Source organism: Centropristis striata, chromosome 8 (assembly GCF_030273125.1).
Source record: "Centropristis striata isolate RG_2023a ecotype Rhode Island chromosome 8, C.striata_1.0, whole genome shotgun sequence".
Classification (NCBI taxonomy): Eukaryota; Metazoa; Chordata; class Actinopteri; order Perciformes; family Serranidae; genus Centropristis; species Centropristis striata.
This window is the reverse complement of record NC_081524.1, coordinates 8428219-8454734: the sequence shown is the minus strand read 5'-3', so window position 1 is coordinate 8454734 and position 26516 is coordinate 8428219. Positions and strand designations below refer to the sequence as shown.

At 36.4% G+C, this 26516-nt stretch overlaps 4 protein-coding genes across 4 annotated transcripts; all 4 read left to right on the top strand.

The window, feature by feature from the left end:
* The first annotated feature begins 3513 nt into the window (after positions 1 to 3513).
* apoc4 (apolipoprotein C-IV) lies at positions 3514 to 4442 on the top strand. Its single transcript, XM_059339439.1, has 4 exons — positions 3514 to 3657; positions 3813 to 3858; positions 3944 to 4010; positions 4185 to 4442. Exons 2-4 carry the CDS (start codon positions 3813 to 3815, stop codon positions 4393 to 4395), a joined length of 324 nt encoding a protein of 107 aa, XP_059195422.1. The 5' UTR covers positions 3514 to 3657; the 3' UTR covers positions 4396 to 4442.
* Positions 4443 to 5824: 1382 nt separating this feature from the next.
* Positions 5825 to 7592, top strand: apoa2 (apolipoprotein A-II). Its single transcript, XM_059339404.1, has 4 exons — positions 5825 to 5937; positions 6162 to 6206; positions 6706 to 6937; positions 7147 to 7592. The coding sequence occupies exons 2-4, from the start codon at positions 6164 to 6166 to the stop codon at positions 7301 to 7303; spliced, it is 432 nt and encodes a 143-aa protein (XP_059195387.1). The 5' UTR covers positions 5825 to 5937; positions 6162 to 6163; the 3' UTR covers positions 7304 to 7592.
* Positions 7593 to 10831: 3239 nt separating this feature from the next.
* Positions 10832 to 11683, top strand: apoc2 (apolipoprotein C-II). The gene is made up of 3 exons (XM_059339665.1): positions 10832 to 10987; positions 11083 to 11239; positions 11338 to 11683. The coding sequence occupies exons 1-3, from the start codon at positions 10855 to 10857 to the stop codon at positions 11423 to 11425; spliced, it is 378 nt and encodes a 125-aa protein (XP_059195648.1). The 5' UTR covers positions 10832 to 10854; the 3' UTR covers positions 11426 to 11683.
* A 4396-nt stretch (positions 11684 to 16079) lies between these two features.
* LOC131976706 (trypsinogen-like protein 3) lies at positions 16080 to 22235 on the top strand. Its single transcript, XM_059339856.1, has 5 exons — positions 16080 to 16119; positions 16210 to 16351; positions 19334 to 19587; positions 21226 to 21362; positions 22044 to 22235. Exons 1-5 carry the CDS (start codon positions 16080 to 16082, stop codon positions 22233 to 22235), a joined length of 765 nt encoding a protein of 254 aa, XP_059195839.1.
* Positions 22236 to 26516: the final 4281 nt, after the last annotated feature.

Here is a 26516-nt window from a genome sequence, read left to right as displayed (position 1 = left end):
TTATTTTAAGAGTCTGTCGATTTACAAGATATGCATCAAGCAAAAACCTCATCTAATTTATTTGGAAATTGGAGGGAAGAAAATCTAATCTAAGGCCAATATGAAAACTGTTGGAGTTGGATTATTAACAAATCAAAAGAGGCCTTTGCTCAATTCAGACACAAACACGGTTCATTATTTAAATAAGTCCCCTCATGCAATCAGTGGACAATCAGTGTAATATTAAACCGAGATGCATCTGTTTTGCATTTGCTAAATCCTAATAATGAGATTTTTTTCCCCATTTTTTTCTGAGAAAAGTACTAAAGAGCAGACCTGTACGGTATTACTGTCTTGTTGAATGAATGAACAAATGCTGTGAATGGAAGTAGAAAGTGTGCAGGTCTTCATTCACATTTATAAGATAAAGTTCTGTTGATGCTGTATTTGTTTATAACATCTGAAGACACATTTATGAAATAAAATGTTAAATGTTATTGTCCTGAATGTTAAAAAAAAAGCAAGTTCAATATATAGCCAATCAACCACTGACTGATCACAACAGGATTTAACGTATTTAAAGAGCTTTGAGCAAATTATTAAGTTATACTAAATATCATATGAATGCCCTAAAGCTGATCAGTTAACCAATAAATAGCCAGCAGCACTCGGAAGTTTATTTGTGTCAATATCTGGTACCAAAGGGCAAGTGCCAACATGGCTCCTTTCCTGGCATTTCACAACCTCCAGGCTAAAGTCACTGTTTATGCTGGATTAATGATCCACCAGTTGTCCCAGTTCAATGAAATCTGATTCTGTGAAGAGAACAGAGTGACAGAGGTCAGCAGCTGGTGTGCAGAGATCACAGATTATGATCAGATTGCATCACTTTGAGCGCTTCAATTAACTTTAAATCACTTTCACTTCCATTAGTTTATGCCAAGAAACTTGCTACTTCTTAGTTAGTCATTGGGCACATCCTTTTCAGCTATCACACACATTTTTTTTTAAAAACACGTTTACATACAAGACATACAAGTAAAAAAGGGTACTATGGATAATCAGAAAAAATAAAAATAAAAAAAGATGTGGGAAGAGCAAGTTGAGGAACTAGGCCACCCCAAATCGTCCCCATAAAGAAAAAGACAAACAGAAAAAGACATACATATCATGAATGTATAATTCAGCCATTTCCATATTTAAACTATTAACTCCATGGTAGCAATAGAAACATGTCTATAAAAAAATTAAAATTAAAGTAAAGAAAAAAATTATTGATCTTTATCCCAATCTTTTATAATTGCTAATTTTTGCCAACCATCTGACTGTGGCTTTCTTTTATTTTTTAATCATAAACTTGGTCAATAAATAATGATGTTTTAGGAACATAAGCAATGGTTCCAATTTATTGGATTTTTTTTTTAACTAAAACATTTCCCCAGAAGCACAATGGGGTTTAACAACATATTTTGTTCTTCTTGCAAACCCCAAATTATATTAATTGGTGATAATGTTAAGAGTCCTTGCACAGCCAACCAAACTGTCACCTTGCACCAAAATACATACTGTGCTTGTTAAAAACAAAGGTTTGTGCTTCAACTATCGGATTTGGTGGTAAATCTACTTCCTGTTGTTTTGAAATTAAAAGCCTCTTGACCCTGAAGTCAAAGATGTTGTGTTTTATCTTGTCTGTGACCACTCGTGGCTGAAAACCGTCACAAAGCTGTTAAATGAAAACTGAGAAGCAGCTTGATACTTTTTAAGGTCTATGCAGTAAACAGAACATGGAAACTTACTTATATTGTGACCTTTAACACAATTGTATCAAAGCAAAACATAACAACCAATAAATTCCAGATTTAAAGAGCAGATTTTTATTTTTATAATAAATAATCTATTTGGGAATTATCTCAACGTTTTAATGGAAACAAATATTTGCCATGTTTTTTCTTAACTAATGAGATAATTATCTCACTTGTTAAGAACAAAATAATTATAATAATGTTAATAACAATATTAAGAATCATCTCAGGTTCAGACTAACACTTTAAAAAAAAAATGAATTAATGAGTTAATTTGGAAAAACAAAATGAGGAAATTATGTCATTAATTCAGAAAACAAGAGCAGTTTAAAAAACAACAACACACTAATAAATTAATTATATAATAATCTCAGAATTCCCAGAAAAGTTTTAAAGGAAAAATATTTACCCTGTTTTTTCCAAATTAATGAGATCACTATCTCACTTGTTCAGGAAATCAAGAAATTAGATTATTAATAATTAATTCAGAATTCTAAGAAAGGTTTAAAAAATATTTACGCTTTAAAATAAAAATGAGTAAATAAAAAAAAGTAAAAAAAAATAAATATAAAAAAAGGGGACACACACACACACACACACACACACACACACACACACATCTTTAACATGCAACTCTATAGCACAGAATAGATGTTAACATGCAATCTTGAAAAGGAGAAAAAAATCTCATTGTCATCTTTTTAGACACTTGGGAGATCAAGTGTGTACAGTCATGGATAAAAATATTAGACAATTGTTTTCTTCAATTTCTTGTTCATTTTAATGCCTGGTACAACTAAAGGTACATTTGTTTGGACAAATATAATGATAACAACAAAAATAGCTCATAAGAGTTTAATTTAAGAGCTGATATCTAGCCATTTTCCATGGTTTTCTTGATAATAACCAAAATCATTATCAAGAAAACCATGAAATGTCTAGATATCAGCTCTTAAATAAAACTCTTATAAGCTATTTTTGTTGTTATCATTATATTTGTCCAAACAAATGTACCTTAAGTTGTACCAGGTATTAAAAAGAACAAGAAAGCAAGGAGAAAACAAGGGTGGTCTAATATTTTTTTCCATGACTGTAAGTGTGATGTAGTTATGAAAATGTTGATTTGTTCCCATTCAGATCATGCAACAAGCACAGAGGAAAAGTAAGACAAGATGCATTGATTTTGTGGTGGACTCTGCCCACAGAAATGGTTTGCGTTGTTGAAAATGTTTATCTAATTGACCCCCACCCTCACACTCTTCACTAAAACCCATATCTCTGCTGCCAGAACGGTGACTGTATACATATCAGCACCCGCCAAGTGGGTTGAGATATCTGATCCAAAGGGCGCTCGGACAGTTAGTGAACTCAGCTAATGTTGATCTTGGAAAGATATCACGAGTTCAGGATCTAACATGAACATTGCAATACAGGTAAAATGTAACAGTGAAAAGAAAAACTCATCACAGTGAAAGAATCAACGATCAATATGTGACGAAATCAAGATAAGATTTCACATCAAGTTATACCTTCAAGCTCTGTTTTAGATATAAAAGATTAAAGAAAACCTTTAATCTTTCATGTATTGTCTATGCACGTCTATCTATTAGTGTTTCCTTGTCTGTGAAAATGTCAAAACAGTCCATGGTGACATAAAGAGAGAGATAAATCCACACTTTGTGGTTGTTTTTAACATTTTAGTCAAACACCTGTTGCTTTGCTCAGATTTTTGTCAATAAAATGACAGCAAAACAACTTGATAAATGGTCATCCGACATCGACCAATGCAAACGCAGTGGAGGTCACCTAATACAAATAAATTGTCTGGATAACACTTGTTAGATTCGACTTCTTTTGACCAGAGCTGGAGGAAAAGGTAAAAACACCCTCTGTCTCTTGTTAGCATTAATTTGTGGTGATGTTAATGATTCGGTTGCTCTGAAATCAGAGATTGTAGCTCATATTGTGATGTATTTATTGTTGGAAAGAGATTATAACATTATAAAAATAACATTCTGTTTCTCATGACAGATGCATATAAAGGGGCTTATTTTCGGTCTCATCTTACTGATGCAAGGTATGACTTTAAAAAGAATAAAAAATACATTTTCAGTTCCTTTCTGTCTTTGCTCATCCTGACTGACTAACATCCTCTCTTGCAGCATGCGTCCCACTTTTGGCCCAGACTGACTCTCCAGGAATACTGCAGAGGCTGGCGGAGAAAACCAGGTGTCCTTATCATTATCCTCATCATCATCGCTAATGCAAATAGCTAGACGTCTCTGTAAATGATTGCCACTTATCAGATTTTTAAAAATATTTGATTTGTGTGCACATCAGTGTGTTTGTGTGTCCATGCTGTATGTACCTTGTTCCTCATTTGTGTGCTCATCCATCTCATAGTGAGGCCAAAGCTAAAGTCCAGGATCTGGGGGGAACAGTGCTGGGCTTTTTCGGTGCTTACTATGAAGATCACATCCAGCCAGTGACCAGCAGCTATGCTGAATGGGCCTCGGACATCAAAAGCTCTGTGTGGGAGAAGATCCAGACAACCATTGACAGCTACATACTGCCGAAAGTAATTCATCCAACTTCTCAGCCCGGTCAAAACTAAAGAAAAGCAGACAATAAAAGCATATTCTTACCACCTAATGCTCAAGTGATCTTTATTTGTGTAAAGACTGAATCTTTAATAAACCTTGTTAGTATGTGTTGCTGCAGGGGTCCAGCTTGTCCTGCAAAAGAGGCAAGAGGGAATATTTAAAGGCAGCAATTAATACAACTATGTGTTTGGAATTAAATTTCACCAACAAACAGTACTATGCACAATATATAAAAAGCACAATTTGCTGTTTATTAGTATGAGCATGCACTTCTGCTGATAGTAAAATATCCCCTGGAGAGATATGAAAAAAGCTGCATTTAGTTCTATTATTGAATTTAAAGACTTTATTTGTGGCTGCTGCTGTCATTAATGTTTGCTATTTGCAGAAATGTAGAAATTTTGGTAACACTTTAAGTGAGGTTTATAGATGGTTTATAAACCAGTTATTAACCATTTACAAAGTGCTATACAAATGTAATTGTTAAATGTTTTCAACCAATTTCTTAAAGGTATATGAATAATGTTAAAATCATTAACATACTTAATATGGTGCCAAAAATGTTATAATGAGGGGAACTAAAACTATTAATAAACTATTAATGACAATTTAATTGTTTGTTAATGGTAAAGTAACTATACACTTACATAAATACACCATCTATTTGCCATTTATAAATGATTTGGTTAAACATTAATAAATTATGTATTTACCATTCTAAATGGCCTATATACAGTTTATAAATGATGATTAAACATTAATAAATCTCTTAACCATTTATAAATGATAGTTATTGTAAAGTTTGACTGATGGAGAAAGTAGAAGGAAAAGAAACAAGATGCAGAAAAACTTTTTTTTAACAAATGATTATCAATTTCCCTGCATGTAGTCTGTCTGAGGGAATAAGGGTGAAAGTTGAAGGCAGAAATCCCAGCATGCATTGCTCTGGTTACAGTACAGTGTGTCTAGACATGTCCTGGTTGATTGACCTGCTGACCATCTGACTCTGATCTCCATCTGAACACTCATCATAGATTGATTCTCACTTATTGTCAAAGAAATGTTAATTAGCCTGATTAGTAAATCTACTCAAAATGTCTTTTATTGCAGCAGCTAACATCAAATGAGCTGCTTTAAAAGTTTGTTTGTTTTTACCATGTGAGACGTGACAATCTCACATAATATCCAGGCAGTTTGACATTTTGCAAACGCTCCAGTCATGCAGCATTATCAGGAGGTCTCCAAGTGCATCGCCATATGAATCCAGATAAACCTACATTTGAAGAACATTGCATAACCATGGAGTCATATTTCAACATGCATTATTTAAAGTGAATATCATGTACACTGGACTTTGTGTAGGAGAACATGTGTATGTGCGTGTGCATGTACACGCACGTGTGTGTGTGTAGGTGTGTGTATGCTCATCAGATGACGTTTGTTTGCAGTCCCCCCCTATATCATCCTGTCCAGATGTGAGCTCCGAGTTACAGACAACTCGCTTTCAGAGAAGACTGTCACTTCTTGGATCTGTACATCCAACACAACCGCAGGTAATCACGCTTCTTACTGAATCTCTTACTGAATCTCTTACTTCTGAATAGAATCTCTATTTTGTAAAACATTGAGGGATGTGATTTCTGCATTAAGTGTTTGCAGTTTTGTCAACTTGTTTATCATCTCCAGAGCTTGAAATGTCAAATGTGGAAAAAGAATATCGATTCAACCAAACAGAGAGTTCAATTTAAAGTGTTTTTGCTCTTTTCTTTTGTTTCAGACATGAATGCAAAATATGCCTTGGCACTGATCCTCACTCTGCAGGGTAAGACAACATACAAATCTGAACAAATGCAGTATATGGATTTGATTTTAACTAAAGCTAAACTATGGGACTTTGTGAAAAAATAGAGATTAACATTACAAAACCGGAGGGCAATTTGAAGCAACATACTTTAAATTTAAATCCCTTTTTTCTGCATTGTTGTAAAAATGATCAAATGTAACATGTAATTATTGCATTTACTGACACTGTTGCATGGCTGGCCTCTACTCTGATTTATCTGTTGTTGGCATGCAAGATAAAGACTGATTGTTAAAAATACCACATTGAATGCTGGTCAAAGAAATCTGAGACTGGATACAGTAATCATCATTAGAAACCAAAATATGCAAAACAACTTTTCTTTGGTTCTTTGATGATTCTTCCAAAGCAAGAATTTACATGATAGCTTTTTCAGATGAACATATAATAATGCTCCTTTGACTCATCTGTTTTTCACTGGTTCTGTTATAACAACCCTACTATTCTGATTTCCTTCCAGTCTCCATGTGCCTGTGTGATCTTCCTACACCAGCAGCGGATCTTGTTGAAAAGTATGATGGCATGAAGGCTGTGTTCTACCAGAGGATCCTGAATGCTTACGCCAAGCTGCAGGCTGCCGCTGCTCCCATGATTGAGCAGGCTGGTACCAGCGAACGTGCAACTGCCGCCAAAGATTACATGGAGACCCTGCAGACCAAGCCTGAGTTCCAAGCCCTGGTCAAGGTTGCCGCGTGAGTGTTCACCGATTACTATCCTTCCTGTGAAAACCCTTTTTTAATGACCCTGAATCTGCCAGAAAACTTTTCTCAAACTGCAAATTTACTGTTAAAACATAATTTAAAAGATAACATACACATAAAAGAGAAAGTTTGCATGTTAGCTGATGGATTTTTAATTATGGAGATTTCTTTAAATGTTCTGTCCTCCCTGATTGTTGCAGTAACGTGGGCCAGGAGGCCGGTCCCATTATTGACAAGGCCCGCACAACACTGCTGGGTCTGTACGGACACTACGTGCGCCCCCGCTTCGGCAACCAGCTGAGCGACGCCATCGACGGCATCAAGGTCTACCTGGACCAGTACCTGCCTGCTCAGTAAAGAACACAAACTGGAGCAAGCCACCTGGCAGCAGCCTGTAATAGATGATAGAGCATAGAAAGTACACCAGTTTAGGCTGAGAAGAGTAATGCACAATGCAAATTCAATCCTTTGCCTCTTTTTCAAATTAAGATCTTTGCCAAATAATGCAAGAAGTTAAAAGAAGTGCGAACAACACCTGTGCAAATTGTGCATGTACAGTATTTTGTGTTTGATACACTAACCAACGTCTCTGTGTGATTGTGTATGTATATGTGTGAGTGTGTTCATTAAAATGAACTGGAAAGTATTTGAATTTGTGCTTCTTCATCAAGAGATTTACAGTTTACTTCCACTGTCGATATCATGAAGCTGTTTTTTTGTGGCATAAGTTATCCTACCATAGTATTTTACAGTGGTGGAGTGTCACTAAGTACATTTACTCAAGTAGTGTACTTAAGTGCAATTTTGAGGTACTTGTGACTTATTTGAGTATTTCCATTTTTTGTCACTTTATACTTTTTACTCCACTACATTTAGCTGACAGCTTTAGTCACTTTTGAGGTCGAGATTTAACATAAAAACATGATCAATTAAAAGTGATTAGACATTTTTTAAATTAAACGTCATAACAGTATATTAAGTCGTTAAAATGAGCCCTGTCTTTACAAAATTAGGGCACTTACATAAAACCATCAATGCAAATAAACTAATAATATATTTAGAATATATAAAACAATCTGAGTGGGGGCCATTCTGCATAACAAGTAGTTTTACTTTTGATACTTTAAGTACATTTTGATGCTGATATTTTTGTACTTTTACTTCAGTAAGTTTTGAATGCAGTACTTTTACTTGTAGTGGAGTAATTTCACAGTGTGGTAGTAGCACTTTTACTGAAGTAAGACATCTGAATATTTCTTTCACCACTGGTATTTTATGAACAGATCAGCAGTTGTTCCAGAATCCATTAATCACTGTGTGCATCCAAGCTAAGTCGTAGCTAAAATAACCACAAACACATTCACATTCACATCTTACCACATACATGACGATCATTCAGCCAAACAAAACCAGTTTGGTTTATAAGATCAGCTGCCACTCATTTAAAATGAATGTTTTATAATAGTTAAAACATACACTATTAATAAGACATTTTAACAAGTACTTTTTCTTTCATTTTTACTCTAATCAGAGCTCTTGAAGCTCAGTTTGGGCCTGTTAAGTCCAACTTTGTCCCCAGAATGGTGATTTGCCAATCACACGCTACATGCCTACTCATGTAATGATTAATGTAGCTCACTGATCAGAGTACAAACCCACATGGATTATTCCTCCAAGAGAATTATTTGTTTAAAAATAAGGCAATGAAGATAAATGCTCAGTGTTGTTGCAGTGATCTCAATAAATCACAACTCCCTGAAGCATTTCTTTTATCTAGCGTTAATAGATATTCCCAGCTGGCCAAGCCTGAGGTCATTTTAAATGATGGCATGTTGTGTGAGAGCAGCAGGATGCGATAATTCTTCATGTTTGCCTTATTTCAGACAATAAATATACAAATATCCCTACTGTGTGATTGCAGAGTTCAAGACATGATACAACAGAGATGATAGAAAATCAGTGTCATTGTCTCTGTCAGCATTAGCCGAGTCATCACAGCACTGAATGAGCTGATTTTAATGAAAAACCAGCAAGATCTCTGACAGTTTGAGTCCCACAGCTGTCCTCAGACTGAGTCCTCCAGGTCACAAGCAACATGACACGTGAGGCTGGATCACGTTTACCTCAGACTTGATCAACATGTAGCGATTCGATAGAAAATAACTTTTAAAACCCCAAAATATGAGATTTAAAGTGAGACTTCATTATCGCTCTTTGTAATCATACTCAAAGAAGGACACAGGAAGTGAAAAAAAACACTTCTTGTGCTGAAATTTGATGATAAATGGGTCAAAGTTATGTTCTTGATTAAAATAAAAAGACATTTAAAGCTCAAAAAAACTACTTTCGGTGCCTGTGTTCGGCAGGTTATGATTTTCCTGAAAAATGCTTCACAAAAATGCAAAAAATATTGCAGAACAAATGTTCAGCCATTGCAAACAAAAAGGATTTGGCACTTATTAACCAGAACCAAAATATTTACCATCAATATCTAACCAAAAACCTCAAGGCTGAAAAGATAAAACAAGCCAAAATAAAAAACAAATACAAATATTTGTGCAAAAAAAGAGCAAAAAAACAAAATAAAACAAAATAAAATGTATTAAAAAATATTATTACTATTTAAAAGTATTTAAACTTGTATCAACACACCACAAATAACAGAAAAACAAAAAAGAAATCTACATTCCTGAAATCAAATCACTTAAAAATGCAAAAAATAAAAATAAAAAATGCCAAAAAGTCCTGCATTTGAACTGCTGTTTCTCGACTTTTGGTCACAACCCCATTTCCAAAAAGTTGGTTATTCAAAAATGTTTTTATAAAAACAGTATGCATCATATTCAGAGTGTTTATTACTAAAAATAAATGTTTGTCAGTTTTAACATTAAATATATTGTCTTTGTACAGTTTTCAATTGAATATATGCCAAAAAGGAATGATCACATTCTGTTTAATTTACATTTTAGACAACGTTTCAGGTTATCTTTGGAGCTGTAAGGGATCTTTGTGGAAAACATACAAAACTACAGCAAATAAACTTCCATAAAAAGAGCTGCAAGGTGTTTTTTAACTGCATTGAAAAAAATTACAACCATTCATTCATGCATTATCTGTAACAGCTTATCCTTTAGTCTATAGTTGGCCTAAATGTCTCCTAACCTGAAGTACCCTGATGACGTGTTCGACACTCTAGACTTAGGGCCATCTTAATGGGACTTAGGACTATTGAAGTGTGACATGAACTCTTCACCACCATTATGCAAGTACCAAGTGCGTCCTCATGGAGGGCTGTGAACAGGGCAAGGTGTAAGTGTATGCTGCATTAATGAACTACCAACCCAATCAATGGGAAATATCTGATCAGTGTTTTCAAAGTGAGTGTCACACGTGCAGAGTTGGTGGGAAATGATGCCCCCCTTGCACAATCAGTGGCTTTTGATGATGTCTGAAGGCCCTTTTGATGCTTTCTTCACTCCTTTGTGCTTACACAGATAGCCATAATGTGCGTTTAATCAAGAAGCAATGTCACACACGCTCCCACAAACACACACCGGCCCACGGCGCAGGTTTATCTACCACAGAGTGCACTTTGGCTCTGGGGGCGACAAGTCAACACATCCACGCTCCTATATAAACAGGGAGGGCCAGTGGTGCCTCTTACTTTGTTTTCTGGAGAGGAATACAGTGAGTACTGACACTTTTACTTCAATTTATGAACTTTTTAGAGTGCATCGATCTTAGAAGTGTATGATGCTGTAATAGATATGAGAAAATGTTGATTTTCAGCTGCACGTTAAGCAGAAATGCAAATAAAATAACTTTTTTTTATGCTAGAAAAGTTAAAATAAAAAGACTAGATGCAAAATCAAGAAAACTCTACCTGCTACACACATGTGGAGAAGTGTATGACAATGTCTCACCCTAGTGGATGGAGTGAGGTCAGCTTTAAATGTCTCTTATTCTCTCTGCACACAGACACAAGTGACACCATGAACAAGCTGCTGGTTATTACTGTGCTGGTTGCACTCCTCGCTCTCAGTAAGTGCATTCTCGGCTCATGAAATTAAGTTCAGAATAAGATCAATTGGTGTTGGATAATGCTTGTAGTTGACACCTCTGACCTGTTTGTGCAGGCGCTGAAAGCTTCCGTGTGCCGAGGCAGGTTGACGAGGAGCAGGGGACCATGACCAAGATCACAGACACCGTCAAGAACGCCTATGCCAGTGCAGTGGACACCGTCAGCGGATATGTGGAAAGCATCAAGGGCTTGAAGCTGGAGGAGAAAATCAAGTAAGAGATTTTAGATGCAGATTCTGTTTGAATTGATGCAATATATATAAAAAAGTGTGGATTCATATTTATCTCTTCTCTTTCTGTGTTGCCTACAGGAATGTTTACTCTGAAACCACCTCAATCATGGGCACCTACGCTGGCATCATGCAAGACCAGATGTACCACATCTTTTACCAGAAGTAAACTAATTTCCAGTCACCTCAGCTACATTTTTTTTTATCAGTGTGAGAACTTTCAAAATCCACACAAAAAGGCCCAAAAGTCATTTGACATTTTGAACTTGAATTTCACCTCACCCGAGCCTCAAAACCTACAAACAGCATCTTCAAAAAAAAAAATGATGGACCCCCTGCTCTTTGTGGTGCTATCTTGGGCCATTGCACTGGTGGTAAATGTTGTTAACCGCACAACGGACACTGTAATCTGTTGGGAGAAAAACAACAGTTTGCACAAAGGAGCTGGACAGAGCAAGTTGCTGGGCACATGTGAAAGAGCACACAGCACCTTATCATGCACCAACAAATTTCTCCCTGGGTCTCAAACAACCGGCCATGAAAATAATGCAAATAATTTAATAATCTGTCGCCACCTACTGGTGTTTTCATTCATCCCACCTCTGAGTAAATTTAAATATTTGTGTCATATCTTGAAATAAAAATATTTATACAAAAAAACAACTGGTGTCTTTGGTTGAGAAGAGAATTAAGTGAACTATTTGATATGGTAAATTGCTCATATTTACCCCGTCTCTGTGTGTAAGACACGAGTTTCCTTTTATCTCCTTGATGCAAAGGATCACATGTTTATGTCTGTATGAATCTGCAATGAGGCGCAGTGCTTTTATCAGCAGAGGCAGAACAGAACAGAGGCTTCTGTTGCAATTAATAATGGATGAAAAGAAACAACATGTAAAAATGTGAGCACAGAGAGACGGGCAGAGATGAATAAACAACAAAGACTGTGAGGGTTGTTTTTTTTGAGAGCTCTGACAAGCAGCGATGCAAGAATGTTGTGATTTTTAATTAGGGGATAAATCTACAACATGTGGCCTCTTCTGAAGCTACAGACCTAAGAGAAACATTTACTTTCAAGCATCTTTGTGTTTAGCTGTATGTGGAAGCAGACGGATGCAAATTAAACATTAGTGTGTTTTTTAAGGACTTCAGTTTCCCAGAACTTACTAATATACAACTTTAATTATACAATTAAAATGGTGCCACTTGCAGATGTTTGTGTTGGTGTTTGTATCTGCATCTAAATCAGTTTGGTAGAACTGCATTTTGTGTTTGGTAACAGAAATTGTGTCAAATTTTTTCTCTCACCTGCCAACTGTGATCAGATCTGGCTTTGACGCTAATATGATTTAATCTGTGGGCATCTGCAGCTGCTGCCAAACAGAAAAAATAGACTCTTTCAACATCACACAGCAAAAGAGAACAAATGGGGAAGACAGGAGGGAAAGTTATTAATCCCCTGGATACTTATAAATGTGGTTTGATTAATTAAATCTAAATATCAGCTTTGATTTTGCTGCCCATTTGATCACTCTTAGTGTCCACATAAACAGGTGCATCTCAATAAATTAGAATATGATGGAAAAGTCCATTTCCAGTAGTTGAAGTCAAATAGCCCCAACCAAGCATTGAGTCATATAGATGACATACTTTTCAGAGGCCAACATTTCCATATTAAACATACTTTTTAAAATTAGTCTTATGTAGTATTAACCTTTTTTTGAGACACTGAATTTTAGGTCTTCATTAAATATAAGCCACAATCATTATAATTGGAAGAAATTAAATCAATTAAGACATGAAATGTTTAATTATGTGTGTAAATAATCTATATAATGTGTTATTTCCACTTTTTGAATTGAATTTCTGACGTAAATAAAGTTTTCTATGATATTCTTATTTATTGAGATGCGCCTTTCAGTTAAAGTGAGTGGGCGCACATTCAGGAAATTCTCTTAGGTGAGAGAGAACAACATTTTCCTCCAAATTGTTTTCGCTCCTTGTTCATGACTTCAGAACTGGCGGAGAAGAGAATATTCTTTCAGCATAATTTTTCTGACAGTTAATTATTTTTCATCCATGAAAAAGGTGAAAAAATATCAGGTGTTTGTTGTTCTAATACTCATTTCGGCCACAAGAGGCTGAAGTGCACTAAACTACACTACCCCAATGTTCCAATGTTCTAAACAGGACTAATATAATATAACAAGAGGTGGAAGAAGTATTCAGAGCTCTTAAGTAAAAGAACACTACACTGTGAAATTACTCCACTACAAGTAAAAGTCCTGCTTTCGAAATTTACTTAAGTAAAAGTACAAAAGTATCAGCATCAAAATGTTTTTTATCAAAAGTAAAAGTACTTGATAATCAAAATGGAGCCACTCAGATTGTTTTATGTATTCTAAATATATTATTGGATTTTTATTATTATTATTGATGCATTTATGTAAGCAGTGTTTTACTGCTGTCAATGTAGAGCTAATTTTAACTATTTAATATACTTTTATGTGGTTTCATTTATAAACATGCGTAATCACTTTAAATTTGTTGTTTAAATTCATTGTTTTTATGTTAAATCTCGACCTGAAAAGTAACTAAAGCTGTCAGCTAAATGTAGTGGAGTAAGAAGTACAATATTTGCCTTTAAAATATAACGAAGTAGAAATATAAAGTTACAAATGTGGAAATACTCAAGTAAAGTAAAAGTACCTCAAAATTGTACTCAAGTAAATTACTTGAGTAAATGTACTTAGTGACATTCCACCACTGAATATAACTGACATAAAAGCATTTTAGCCAAAAGAAAGACACAAAAGAGTACATGGAGACATTAAAACTCATCTGGAAGAGATATGAATAAATCCTTTTAGTTCTATTTAGAGCGTGGAGCATTTCATGTTCTTGTGAATGAGTATTGCAACAAACAGCTCTCACAAAAACAAAAAAATATACAAAAAAATAAAAATAAACAGCAATTTCATAGATGAAGTTCTTTTAATACAGAACTTAGAAATATTATCCAGGCAAAACCTTTTTTTCCCGGTGACTAATTTCTATTTTTGACCTAGATGCAGCTGCAGCTAAGCAAAGTTAAACTCTATCTGACCGAAGCAGCTGAGTAATTAAACTCTGTCTGAACTTAGTGTGACTGTGCTGCTTCTACACTGTTGCTTTGATGATTTGTGCTGAACCAGATGAGTCCAGAAGATGTTGCATTGCTATGAATATTGCATATAAGATCACAGGTACACTGCAAAACACGGGGTCTAAAGACAAGATAAAAACACAAAATCTGAGGGAAATTATCATGCTGCATGGACAGATAATTTCACATTTTAAGTTGTTGGACTCTTTGTCAATCCAATGCTGACTCTGCATTCCTTTGACCCTTCTGCACATGCTTTAATAAACTAGACATTTTTATACGCTGCAGTTTTTTACTTGGACATCTTTTAATGCGAGAACCCCAGAAAGATTAGTAATATAGTATAACTGCTACCACAGAAGCTAATGAATAAGCAATAAAATAAACACAATACATAAACAGACCGTGCTCTTTATATAATAAACAATAACACCAGAAGGATATAATTGGCTTTGCAAAAATATCCATAATTCCTGAAGTTTTTGGAGGTGTTTTGGGTCAAATTGAAAATTGAACTCATGAAATGTTAACGAGCTAACCAAATACTTCTACCAGAATAATAATTTGAAAGGTCATAATATATATCAACTGACAAACAATTATTTCAGAAACTCCGGGGGGAATATGAGACTTTTAGTAAATAAATGTCTTGGTTTCCCAGAAGGGGCAGTGCAATGGACTTGGACTTGTGCAATCTGTGATATTAAAAGATAAACCTTTTAACATTGCATCATGGTAAAATATTAACTTTATAAACAGCAATTGGACTCTTATCTCCTTTGTTATTACTTCTTGTGGTACAACAAAAGCTTTGTTCATTTCTCTATGACACATTATTCATTTTAGAGTACTTAGTACAGACAAGCCATAAAAAATGGCTTTAATATATCCCACTGAGGAAAAAGAATCTGTGCACAGCAGACTTTTGCTATGAAAAAGACATAACATTCACCAAAACAGAAAAACTTGAACTGAAATCTGTCTGAAGAACATCTTGTTCTATGTTAAACCTCTGAAGTCCAGGAGATTTTGGTTCAAATTTGTCAACTTCCTATGCATTAATTTCTGTCTCTGTTTAGCATCTTTCAGTCTGTCCTTACATCACATGCATGGCTCATTTTTCTCCACACAAACTTGGCCATCAGTCAGATTTTTCAATTCAAGTGTAAAGCTGCCAGGAACCCAAAATATAAACAAAAGACACAGGTGTCTATGGAAATGTACCATTTTTTATCTTTTTTTACCATTTATACACACAAAACCAGCAGAAAAAATAATAAATAATAAAACTACAAAACTGTCTATTTGCATGTAAATTAAAAATAGTAATAGTCATAGTCATAGTTTTAATTGTAGAAAGAAAATTCACATTTTAAAAATGGTCTAGAAACATAAAAGGCACACTGTGAAAGCTCCTATGATTGAGTTTTCAACTGGCTTTCTCAGCTTGGGTTAACAAGGTGTGTGACTCTAACGGGAAAATATTGTTATCCGGAGGTGTTTGAAATATCTCTGATAAGGTTATTGCAAAGGTTGGACTGGAAATGATGCTGGATAGCAATAAAAATAATTCTGTTCCTCCCACTGACCTAAAAAACCGATGCAGGTATAAAGACTCCAGACTAGTCAAACATCACAGAAACAAATCAGATCAGGACAAAAACAACAGAGATACAACATGAAACTTCTTCTTCTACTGGTTGCTTTGGGGCTCGCAGGTAGATATTTACCATGTTGTGTGCAAAATTTAAAAAAATCAGATGAGAACAGCTGTTTAGTTTCTCTTTGGTGTTGTTGGTGTGTTACAGGAGCGGCTCCCCTGGAGGACAGCAAGGAGTGCCAGCCTCACTCCAGACCGTGGCACGTCAGGCTGCATGGTGGAGGGGCGTCCTGCAGTGGAGCGCTCATCAACGACCTGTGGATAGTAACCTCCTTTGAATGTTCACCCACGTACGTTAAACCTCTCACCATTCAAATACTTTAACCCATTGAAGCCTGGAAAGCGGATACGTTGTTTTGTAGTATTTGTATAAGCTCTCAAATACTTTTTGAATTTCATTTATATCTGCTACAGAGGCTGAAAAATCTATTATTTAGTAGAAGCGTTTCCAGAAAAACTTCAGGTTTTATGGGCTTATTTTAAAATCGCCCAGAGGTTTTACAGGCGTTTTAGGCCTCAGTGGGTTAATTTTTTTTTTTTTTTTTAGAATTGGTCGTTGTGGGCAGTGGATGTTTAGGGGGAGATAGGAGGTCAACAATAAATGCGACATAGAAGTGGTAACATTATGTGAAAGCTGTGAACCTGAAGATTAATTTGAGATGCAGCTCAGCACTTTGTGTCAAGTTGTTCTGGGCAAAAATATCTTATAAAAAATGTCTTAATTAATTAATTATTTATTTATTGAAACCTGTTCTGCCCTACAAAGCCTAACTGCAGTAACTACACAAAGGGTCAAACTGAGAAAAACTGCTTTCATGTTTTTTTAAAAGGCCAGCCAAATGTGTGTAGGTTAGTGATATGACACTCATTTATTTTTATGTATTGATGATGTAATTTTTATGCTAAAAAAATCATGACCATTTATTTGACCTTTGACACCAAAAATGTAGTTACTGCACTCTAGTTTTGCTGTAAAAGGCTCTAATAGTAATGCAGTAACTACAATGCTGTTGTCTTCTTTCAGCTTTTATATGTTTGTTTCCAGTGAATAAACATTTTCAAATTGATTTTGTTATAAATGTATTAAAAGTGTTGAACAACTCTTTTCAAAAAAAGATGTGTGTATAGACTTAATGTTAGTAATGATATATTTTAGTCTTAATATAATTTTATCTTACTTTTTTACTTCATCACTATCTAGATAATAATTTCCCTATCAAATAAACTAATAATTTATAAAAAAAATTTGTCTTCACTATTTAACACAATGAAGAAATTCAAGGCTACACTGGATCACAGTCAAAGTGAAGTTACGGTCTGCGGTCTGCTTTGGTTTTGAGTTAGATTTTGTAGTTACTGCAATTTTTATAAAATTATTTCTCTGAAATAAAGCAAAACTGAAACCTTAAACTTTGTCACAAGATAAAACAGACATCAAGGAGTTCATTTTTAGTTATGACTCAATTTCAACCAAAAATATAGTTACTGCAGTTAGGCTTTGTGGGCAGTATAAAGGGTCATAACATTAGGGTTGCCATGTTCAACTATGTCCCATAAGTGCATTTTTGGGTTAATACCATTAGTTACACACAAACTTTTATCATGTGATTATCCGAGAGGTCACAGCAGCTCATTTTATACACTGAAGTTGAGACTCAAGAAATGCCCTCACTGCAATGAACTGGCTACTATTGATGACTCACATCATCCCACATTAAGAAAACTGGCCTCACTGAGTCCACAAGTCTCAGCTTTCAACTGATATCCAGTTTATGTCATTTAAAGCCTGTTTAGGGACCTCAGTATGCACACATATTCAAATTGCAAATTTGCAAGTTGGCAGAAATGGCAAATTTGTACTACATGAGAAAAACAATGTGTTTTTTGCCTTGAACTGCATGTTATCAGCATGAGTATGTATGTAAAGAGGAGACTTGTGGAAACACAGAGAGCCTGTTTTCATTGATAGCATGACATCAGAGGTCACATGACCGCTTTGAAAACAGCCAAAACAGCCTAACTTTGCAGCATTTTTTCAACAACTTCCCGACACCCTGCGGAAGAAAAAAAAAAGGCGGAAATTTCCGTTGGCCTGCTGGCAGAACTTGTGAATAGTAACTGGTTAAAGTTACTGTTAGTGCCAAATGAAAAGGGCTGCTGATGGTGACTTAAAAACTTTGTTTTTTGTGTCTTGTCTCCAAGTGGTGGGGCATTTTTTTCACGTTTGAAAGAGTAAAAACAAAAGATTCAATGTTAAACTTAGCATTATTTTAAAAATTCAAATGAATCTGAATTACATTTATTTAACCAATCACCAAGAAAACTTGAGGCCTAACTAATAAGAGCAACAATGTGTGTGATTCAGAAAAAGATTTTTGACTCAAAAAAGATTCAAACAGTCACTAAGATGTGTTTCTGAATACATTTGAGGTGGAAAATAGGCAACGCAGTAACAAAATCTTGACTAATTGGACAGTTTGATCTGAGTTTCATGAGTCGCACTGCAAACCCTTTCCATTTTAAATAAAAGTTAGGATTGGCCCGTTGTGACCCAGGCCGGGAGGATAACTGTCTGAATGGTGTGAATGATCTGCCAGAGCAAATAAAACATGAGCTCAGCAGATTCAACTGGTTTCCAGGCTACCTAATTGCAGAACTGCAATTTAATGTACGTCCAAATTTCCCCAAAGAACCAGCAGTGAAATCACTTTCAACCTTGCTTAAAAACTTCCTGATGTGCTTGACAAATTCTGCTTTGTAAGAATTCAACCATGTATTATTATTATTACCTTTCATTTTATTTTTTACCTGTAATTATATTCCTTCAGCCTTTTCAGCTTGACCTTCAGTCGTCAGCTTCTCCAACGCCTGGCACAATGTTCCTTCGGAAATAAAAGAAAGAAATTAAAAAAGGAATGCTCTTTGTTTGACTCACTGAAGTGATTCATGAACAGATCAGACCTTTTTGTCAGCTGTTTTTATAATTTGAAGCACTGAACATGCTGTGCTAATACATCTTAATATATCGTGTCTACAGACGTCATTATAATCTGCTTTGACAAGTCAGTCATCAAGGCATGTGTCGGGCGGTCGCTGTGTGAAAGACGGCACGTTTCACTTGTGTTCCTCCCTAATTAAACTTCAGTCATTAACCTGCTGCTCATGTCTGATTGAGGCTCGCCGTTCCTCAGTCATGGCTCTGTTTCTGCCGGAGGCCCGAAAGGTCTGCTTGAGCTTAATAAATTAGAGTCTGTCTCCTCCTGTCCCTGCAGATCCTACAGCACCGTAGCATCTCTGGGGGAACATGACGGGACTGTGGATGAGGGCACCGAGCAGCACATTCTTGTTGCTGATGTGATCCAACACGGTCCCTACCGCTCACCCTTACACAGCCTCACCCTGGTGCGTCTGGCTGAGCCCGCCCGCTTCACCGCGTCCGTCCAGCCCATCCCTCTGGCCAGCCGCTGCCCCGAGCCTGGAGACACCTGCCACGTCAGCGGCTGGGGATCCACCACCCCATATCAACGTAAGTGGATTTAAAAAGAGCGACTGTGGCTTTTGCACCTCATTAACTTGTCACCACATTAGAATTTGCTGCAAATCCAGTGCCCCCTAATCCAGTCTACGAGTATTCCCTATGAATGATGACTTTTCCCAATGAATATCTGATCAAACTCAAGGCCTCGGATACAGCTTTATTTGTTGTTTTACATTTACTGCTCGTTTTACATCTCATCAAAATTCCCTGTGTGCATCACTGAGGCCTTGAAAAGCAAGTTGAATACATTTGTAAAACCACTTTGTAACATTTTCAACCTCTCTTGAATCTCAGACATGTCTCCCAATACAACAGAGATGGAAACTTAAAGAGGGGCAGTCAGACTGTTCATTCAGTAGAAAATATTCCCATCAGAACTGCAGACAGTTGATAATGTTGATTATCTATTCAGGTCCCTTGTTCTGTGGAGCAGAATTGTAAAAGTTTAAATGCTGTGAGCATCGCACACAAACCCTGGACAGAAACTATCTTAATAAACACAGAAACCTCCAGAGGTTAATTAGAAAATAATAATTTTAATAATACTTTGTATGAACTGGCCCTTTAAATAGCCCAGGAGGTGAGAAATTACTGAGGAAAAAGTCGTCACAACACAAAAATACCCTAAATAATTTATGTACTGCAATTCTTTTCTTCTTATTAGTTGAATTTATGGTTTTCTAAACATGGAAAAGATATCTAACTGCAGTATTTTCTGGAACAATAAGGTGTGTTTTCATTGCTACATGTTGCCATATTTTATTATTTACATATATGATTAGAGAGGTCACATCCTGTTTATGAGAATGCAGCCGTGTGTGTGATAAATACTGTAAATCTTAAATTCAAACAACAAAACCTGATAATAAACTTGACATTAAAAAATAATAATTTTGATTTTCCAGTTAAAGTCCTACAGTGTAATGGATCTTCATGATAGAAATTCTCCTATTTCTGTTTGACTGAAGTAAATGAATGCAGTGTCATAGCTGTGTGCTATCCTTTCCTGCATGTTTATTTGCTGCAGTTATTCTTTTATAGTACTCTTTCAAAAATAAATGCACAACAGGGAGGAAGCAGCACCACTCACTTTACAGCAGGAAACAATTATTGGAAATTCTGACTCAATATGGAGGGAAAACAACAGAAAACTATTAGTTCTACATTTCCATCATGTCTCTGGGAAACGTTGGATTCTGATCAGCAGGTGTGCATGTAGTTGCTAAAAAGCTCATCAATATTCTGCTCATTGCAACGCTAACAAGGCATGAACATTCTGTTTTAATAACTGCTAAAAATGGCTTTTCTTTAATCAGAGGAGTTTCTAATTGCCTGTCAAAATGCCCAGTCAGTGATCAGGACTAATTAAAACAGGTAGACCTTGAAAATAGTATTTACTCGAGGTTTAGACCTTAATGCTCCAGCGAAAGAAGTTGTAATGCATGAAAATGGGAAGTAATCAGTCGACCTGAAGCGGGAAAGGAAAGGAAGGTTTTGTCAAAGAGTGAGCAGCAGATTAATGGTTCAGAATATATCACAATAACTCAGTTTTACTGCAAATCAAGATGATGACTCATTTTTGAATGAATAAAAGTTATAACCCACGTTTTTTGCTCTTGGAAACAGATGGACGGTCTCGTGGCCTGAAGTGTATAACTGTTCCTGTGGTGTATGACCAGACCTGCATGAACACATTCCCAGAGTACCTGTACTGGAGTCCTTATATGGTCTGCGCTGGTCGATTAAACACAGATAACTGCTTGGTGAGCATGGTCACAACTAAAATAAACTATGGATAACACTGGTGTATTTCCCTGCTTCTCAGCATTTTGATTCAAGTTTCTAACTTGCATATACAGTCATGGACAACAAACAGCATTTTTTTCTTCAATTTCTTGTTCATTTTAATGCCTGGTACAACTAAAGGTCCATTTGTTTGGACAAATATAATAAAAACAACAAAAATAGCTCATAAGAGTTGAATTTAAGAGCTGATATTTAGCCATTTTCATGTTTTTTTGGATAATAACCAAAATCATTATGAAGAAAAACATGTAAAATGTCTAGATATCAGCTCTAAAATTCAACTCTTATGAGCTGTTTTTGCTAAAAGTACATTTGTTTGGACAAATATAATGATAACAACGAAAACAGAGCATAAGAGTTGAATTGAAGAGCTGATATCTAGCCATTTTCATGGTTTTGATAATAACCAAAATCATTATCATGTTATCAAAACATGTAAAATGTCTAGATATCAGCTCTTAAATTCAACTCTTATGCTCTGTTTTTGTTGTTATCATTATATTTGTCCAAACAAATGTACTTTTAGTTCCACCATGCATAAAAAATGAACAAGGAATTAGAGAAAACAAGGGTCTAATATTTTTATCCAAGACTGTATTTCCCATAAACAAGTCACTTACCCTCTCTTCTCTCTCCAGACTGGTTCTGCCAACGTGATGGTGTGCGATGGCGAGCTGCAGGGCGTGCTGTGGATGAATCACGGCTGCTGGAACCCAGCTCACCCCACCGTCTACAGCAAACTGTGCCTGTACAACAACTGGATCAAAAACGTGATGAACAACTACGTGCCCACTCTGCCGACAGAGACCACTCCGGTGACGATGACATGAAGCAGCAGAGAGGCATTTATTCACAGATTAAATGTAAACACTATAAAACACTGTCATAAATGTTTCCCCCGTATTTTACTGGGACAGCTTGGTGTTGTGAAAACTTGGCGTAAGCCCAAAATTTATGGGTTGCCCTTTCAGCCAATTAAACAAGACACAGCACTTAGCATTTAGTGGAAGTGATAAGGAAGATTAACTGACATTAATATCCAAAAGTATTCATGAAATGCTGCAGTATCAAAATGAGTATTTTATGTTCGGCTACAGAAAAAAATGTGTATGTAAATTCAAACTGTATTGGTAAACAACAGAAAATTAAAATGTGATATTTTTTAACATATTCAGGAATTTTAGTGTGTCATTTAATCCCTTTCCCTAACTTTCTTAAGCAAAAAGTTTCCACAGATTTGTTTTTCATGGTGGTGGTGATTTAGACATGGCACAAAGGTTTGTTTTGTTCCACATGTTGAAAACCAATTCATCTTTGGGCTGCTGCGTGCTTGGTAAAAGATTGCACTGCTTTTTAAATGTGTGAGACAAATTGACATTTTTCCAGAAAACAACAAATAAGGATAGTGTCCAAATGAGTTTTTTTTTTATATTAACAATCGATCAAATATGTAATAAGAAAGAGCTCACTCATAGTGAGGAGCCCACAGAGACTCATCACTTATCACTCAATTCTGAGGCAACTATCAACTCAATGTGAGGTGTTTTACTGCCTTTAGCTCACTGCTTCCACTAGGGGGCGCAAAAGCTTCACGCTGGGGGTCGTAAAGCCTCAATTTCATTCATTTCTGTCATGCAAACTAAATTATTTTGAAAGTTTGGATTATTATTTAAGATATAAACTGACAGGAACATCACAGGATAAGGACACCTGAACACAAGCTATGTTCACAGATAAATTACAGACAGAACCTACATAGAATTTGTAAAATATAAATAAATAAATTATAAAGACAATCAAGTATGTATGAAAAAAGTACAGGGAATTGCATTACAATTGTCCCATAATAATAGGAAAAATAATCTCTGGTGAAACACTCAAAAAAATGCTAAAAAATTATCTAAATTACAACTGAATTGCAGTAAATGCACACAATATTTGGACTAATTGCACCATTTCAGTTTTTCTGTACTGTTATTTTCATGCATTGATCATAATATGAAATATAATATGATATTAATTAATTGAAAACAGTATAAACAAAAGTTTTACAAGAGTGTAGTTGTTTTTTTTAATAAGCCAAATGTTAATTTGATCGAAACTCTTTTCATGCAATTTATATTCATGAAATCAAATCAAGTCAAATACAATGAGCATGGTAATGAGGTGTACCTGCATTATTCTGCATCATGCAAATGCTCCCGTGTGACAAAGGCTGGGCAGCATTAATGCAAAGCACCACTAGATGGGGGTAAAGCCCAGTGATAAAGGAAGCCATTGTGTTAAAGCCCTAATGAGAGAAGGAGGACAGGGAGCGAGAGAAAGAAAGATTTTGCTCATAACAATGTGGACAGGTGGCATGAATCTTACATTCTGTGAGAGGTTTTGTCTGAGATCTGAGCTCTGCCTCCACTCGAAAATGTTCACAAAAATGTGTCGCGGCAATAAACACTTCTAATGTAACTGTACTGGGAGAGAATGAGAACAAAGAAAGTGAAGAACACATGGGGGAGTTAGAGGCACAGCATACATACACAACAACAAATACAACAAACACACACACACTCACACACAAAGTGACTGACAGCTGTGTCCATAATCACCCAGGCAGCTGAACATGGGGGCCACTGCGCCATCTGTTCCCCGCATTTCTCTCCCGCTCCCGCTCACCCCCGTCCCCCTGTTCTCCCACCTCTGTGGGAGACAGAGGACACACTGAGGGGCTGACTTTAGTAACTGGGATGCCACTTTAGAGAGCAGTGTGATATTAATTGATGTGGGTTTTAAGAGCTGCTCTTTGTTTGTTTGCTTTCTATCCATTTGGACAGCCATTGTTTATAACTCTGAGGGATTTGACTGAAACCAATTCAATGTAATTGCTGCTGTGTGAATAATTTCTAGCTTTTGTAATAGATATAATAAGTCACTTTACTCATTCCCTCAGGCAGGACACCCAATACAACAAGCCTGATATCCTGTGGGACTTCCCCCAAATACCTCCTCGGCCTCTTTGTGCGCTGAATCCCAAATGATCTGCAGTTTTTGTGTCTCATAGTATGTGGTCTGCCTCCCTCCAAAAGTGGGCGTGGTCCCGAATGTTTACTTGGCTGCTTTGGAGATCTAAAGCGTCTCCCTAATAATTTCCACCTGAACTCTCTGGTAAATGGGATGGGTTATCTAATGCACTTCTGCAAACACCACAGCCCATTTCCTTCCTGTAATTTCGAGCTGGAATTCAACCTTTCATTTCCTTTGCAAATAAAGTGAGCCAAAGCCGTTCAATATGGTTAAACAGCGGTGTACAGTAAAGACGGAGGCAGATGTCTGAGATAACAGATAATAGAGTTTACAGCTCTGTGAGGTTGTACTTAGGCACTGGTGGTGCTTTGTTCTGACTGATGTTTAACAGGTATATCATGATTTTCGACTGTTCCTATAGTCATTAAGTCTTTATTGGGTGAAGAACCATATTTGCTAATAACTTCAGCGAACATCCAAAATGGGGTCCCAAGCCTCTCTGTGAGGTCATAGTACCATATGGATTTCTCCCAGCCAATCAGCAAAGATTAGGCTACGTCACGGACAGAGAGACTAGACATCTGACCAATCAGTATGATAATAACATAATATTGATATTAACTTTATTGACCTCGACTCCCAGCGATAAAAAATATACAGGTGAATCTCAATAAATTAGAATATCATAGAAAAGTTTATTAATGTCAGTAATTTATTAATGTCAGTCAATTCAAAAAGTGGAAATAACACATTATATAGATCCATTACACACAGTAATTATACACACTAATTATAATGATTATGACTTACATTTAATGAATACCTACAATTCAGTGTCTCAAAAAAATGTAATATAACAAAAGACCAATTTTAAAAAGCATGTTTAATATGGAAAAGTTGGCCTCTGAAAAGTATGTCCATCTATATGACTCAATACTTGGTTGGGGCTATTTGACTTGAACTACTGGAAATGGACTTTTCCATCATATTCTAATTTATTGAGATGCATCTGTAAGTCACTAAAGTAAAAAAGATCCTCCAATAAACTCTAGGGTTGAAATTTGGAATTTGAAAGTATTTCAAGGAGACATTATAAAAAAAATTGAAAAAATTAAAGTGATTATCATCTTGTCCATGCATCAGGTACGTCAGTTCTTCTCTCTGGCACACAAGAGTATTATAACATTTTCTACAAAGGTGTAAGTAGGGCAAATGCTGCTTAGATGTTGATAGTCAAACTTACTCATCAAAGCTGCTCACATCCTTATGGATTTATTTTACAGAGTTTCCAAAAATTCATGCAGGATGTCAAAGCTTCTGAACAGAATCCATCCAGTAGCCTCGCTGCTGAGACACATATCCACTTAAAGGTCAACCAAATCCATCGATCCATCCATTTTCCTCCGCCGGGTCGCGTGGGCAGCAGGATAAGCAGGGCGTCCCAGACGTCCCTCTCCCCAGCCACAACGTCCAGCTCCTCCTGGGGGACCCCGAGGCGTTCCCAGGCCAGGAGAGAGATATAATCCCTCCACCGTGTTCTGGGGTTTCCTGTGGCTTGGGCATCCTTACCAGATGCCCAAACCACCTCAGCTGGCTCCTTTCGACGCGAAGGAGCAGCGGCTCTACTCCGAGCTCCCTCCGGATGTCTGAGCTCCTCACCCTATCTCTAAGGCTGAGCCCAGCCACCCTATGGAGGAAACTCATTTCAGCCGCTTGTATCTGCAATCTTGTTCTTTCATTCACTACCCAAAGCTCATGACCATAGGTGAGGGTTGGAACGTTGATGGACCGGTAAATCAAAAGCTTTGCCTTCTGGCTCAGCTCCTTCTTCACCAGGACGGTCCGGTTCAACACCCGCATCACTGCACCAAACCGTCCATCTCACACTCCGTTCTACCTTCACTCGTGAACAAGACCCCGAGATACTTGAACTCCTTCGCTTGAGGCAGTACCTCTCTCCACCCAGAGGGGGCAGTCCACCGTTTTCTGGCAGAGAACCATGGCCTTAAGCAAATCTTTAGGATTTATCCTCCAGGGTCCATAAATATCTTAACCAAATTACACGGCAATCCTTTCAATAGTTGTTGAGATAT

Excerpts from the sequence above, each read along its gene's own strand:
- apoa2 (XM_059339404.1), top strand. The coding sequence starts at position 6,164 with ATGAATGCAAAATATGCCTTGGCACTGATCCTCACTCTGCAGG. Across the intron at positions 6,207-6,705 it reads ACTGATCCTCACTCTGCAGG|TCTCCATGTGCCTGTGTGAT; the intron begins GTAAGACAACAT and ends ATTTCCTTCCAG. Across the intron at positions 6,938-7,146 it reads GCCCTGGTCAAGGTTGCCGC|TAACGTGGGCCAGGAGGCCG; the intron begins GTGAGTGTTCAC and ends TGATTGTTGCAG.
- apoc4 (XM_059339439.1), top strand. The coding sequence starts at position 3,813 with ATGCATATAAAGGGGCTTATTTTCGGTCTCATCTTACTGATGCAAG. Across the intron at positions 3,859-3,943 it reads TCTCATCTTACTGATGCAAG|CATGCGTCCCACTTTTGGCC; the intron begins GTATGACTTTAA and ends CCTCTCTTGCAG. Across the intron at positions 4,011-4,184 it reads AGGCTGGCGGAGAAAACCAG|TGAGGCCAAAGCTAAAGTCC; the intron begins GTGTCCTTATCA and ends TCCATCTCATAG.
- LOC131976706 (XM_059339856.1), top strand. The coding sequence starts at position 16,080 with ATGAAACTTCTTCTTCTACTGGTTGCTTTGGGGCTCGCAG. Across the intron at positions 16,352-19,333 it reads TCCTTTGAATGTTCACCCAC|ATCCTACAGCACCGTAGCAT; the intron begins GTACGTTAAACC and ends CTGTCCCTGCAG. Across the intron at positions 21,363-22,043 it reads TAAACACAGATAACTGCTTG|ACTGGTTCTGCCAACGTGAT; the intron begins GTGAGCATGGTC and ends TTCTCTCTCCAG.
- apoc2 (XM_059339665.1), top strand. The coding sequence starts at position 10,855 with ATGACAATGTCTCACCCTAGTGGATGGAGTGAGGTCAGCTTTAAATGT. Across the intron at positions 10,988-11,082 it reads GGTTGCACTCCTCGCTCTCA|GCGCTGAAAGCTTCCGTGTG; the intron begins GTAAGTGCATTC and ends CTGTTTGTGCAG. Across the intron at positions 11,240-11,337 it reads AAGCTGGAGGAGAAAATCAA|GAATGTTTACTCTGAAACCA; the intron begins GTAAGAGATTTT and ends TGTTGCCTACAG.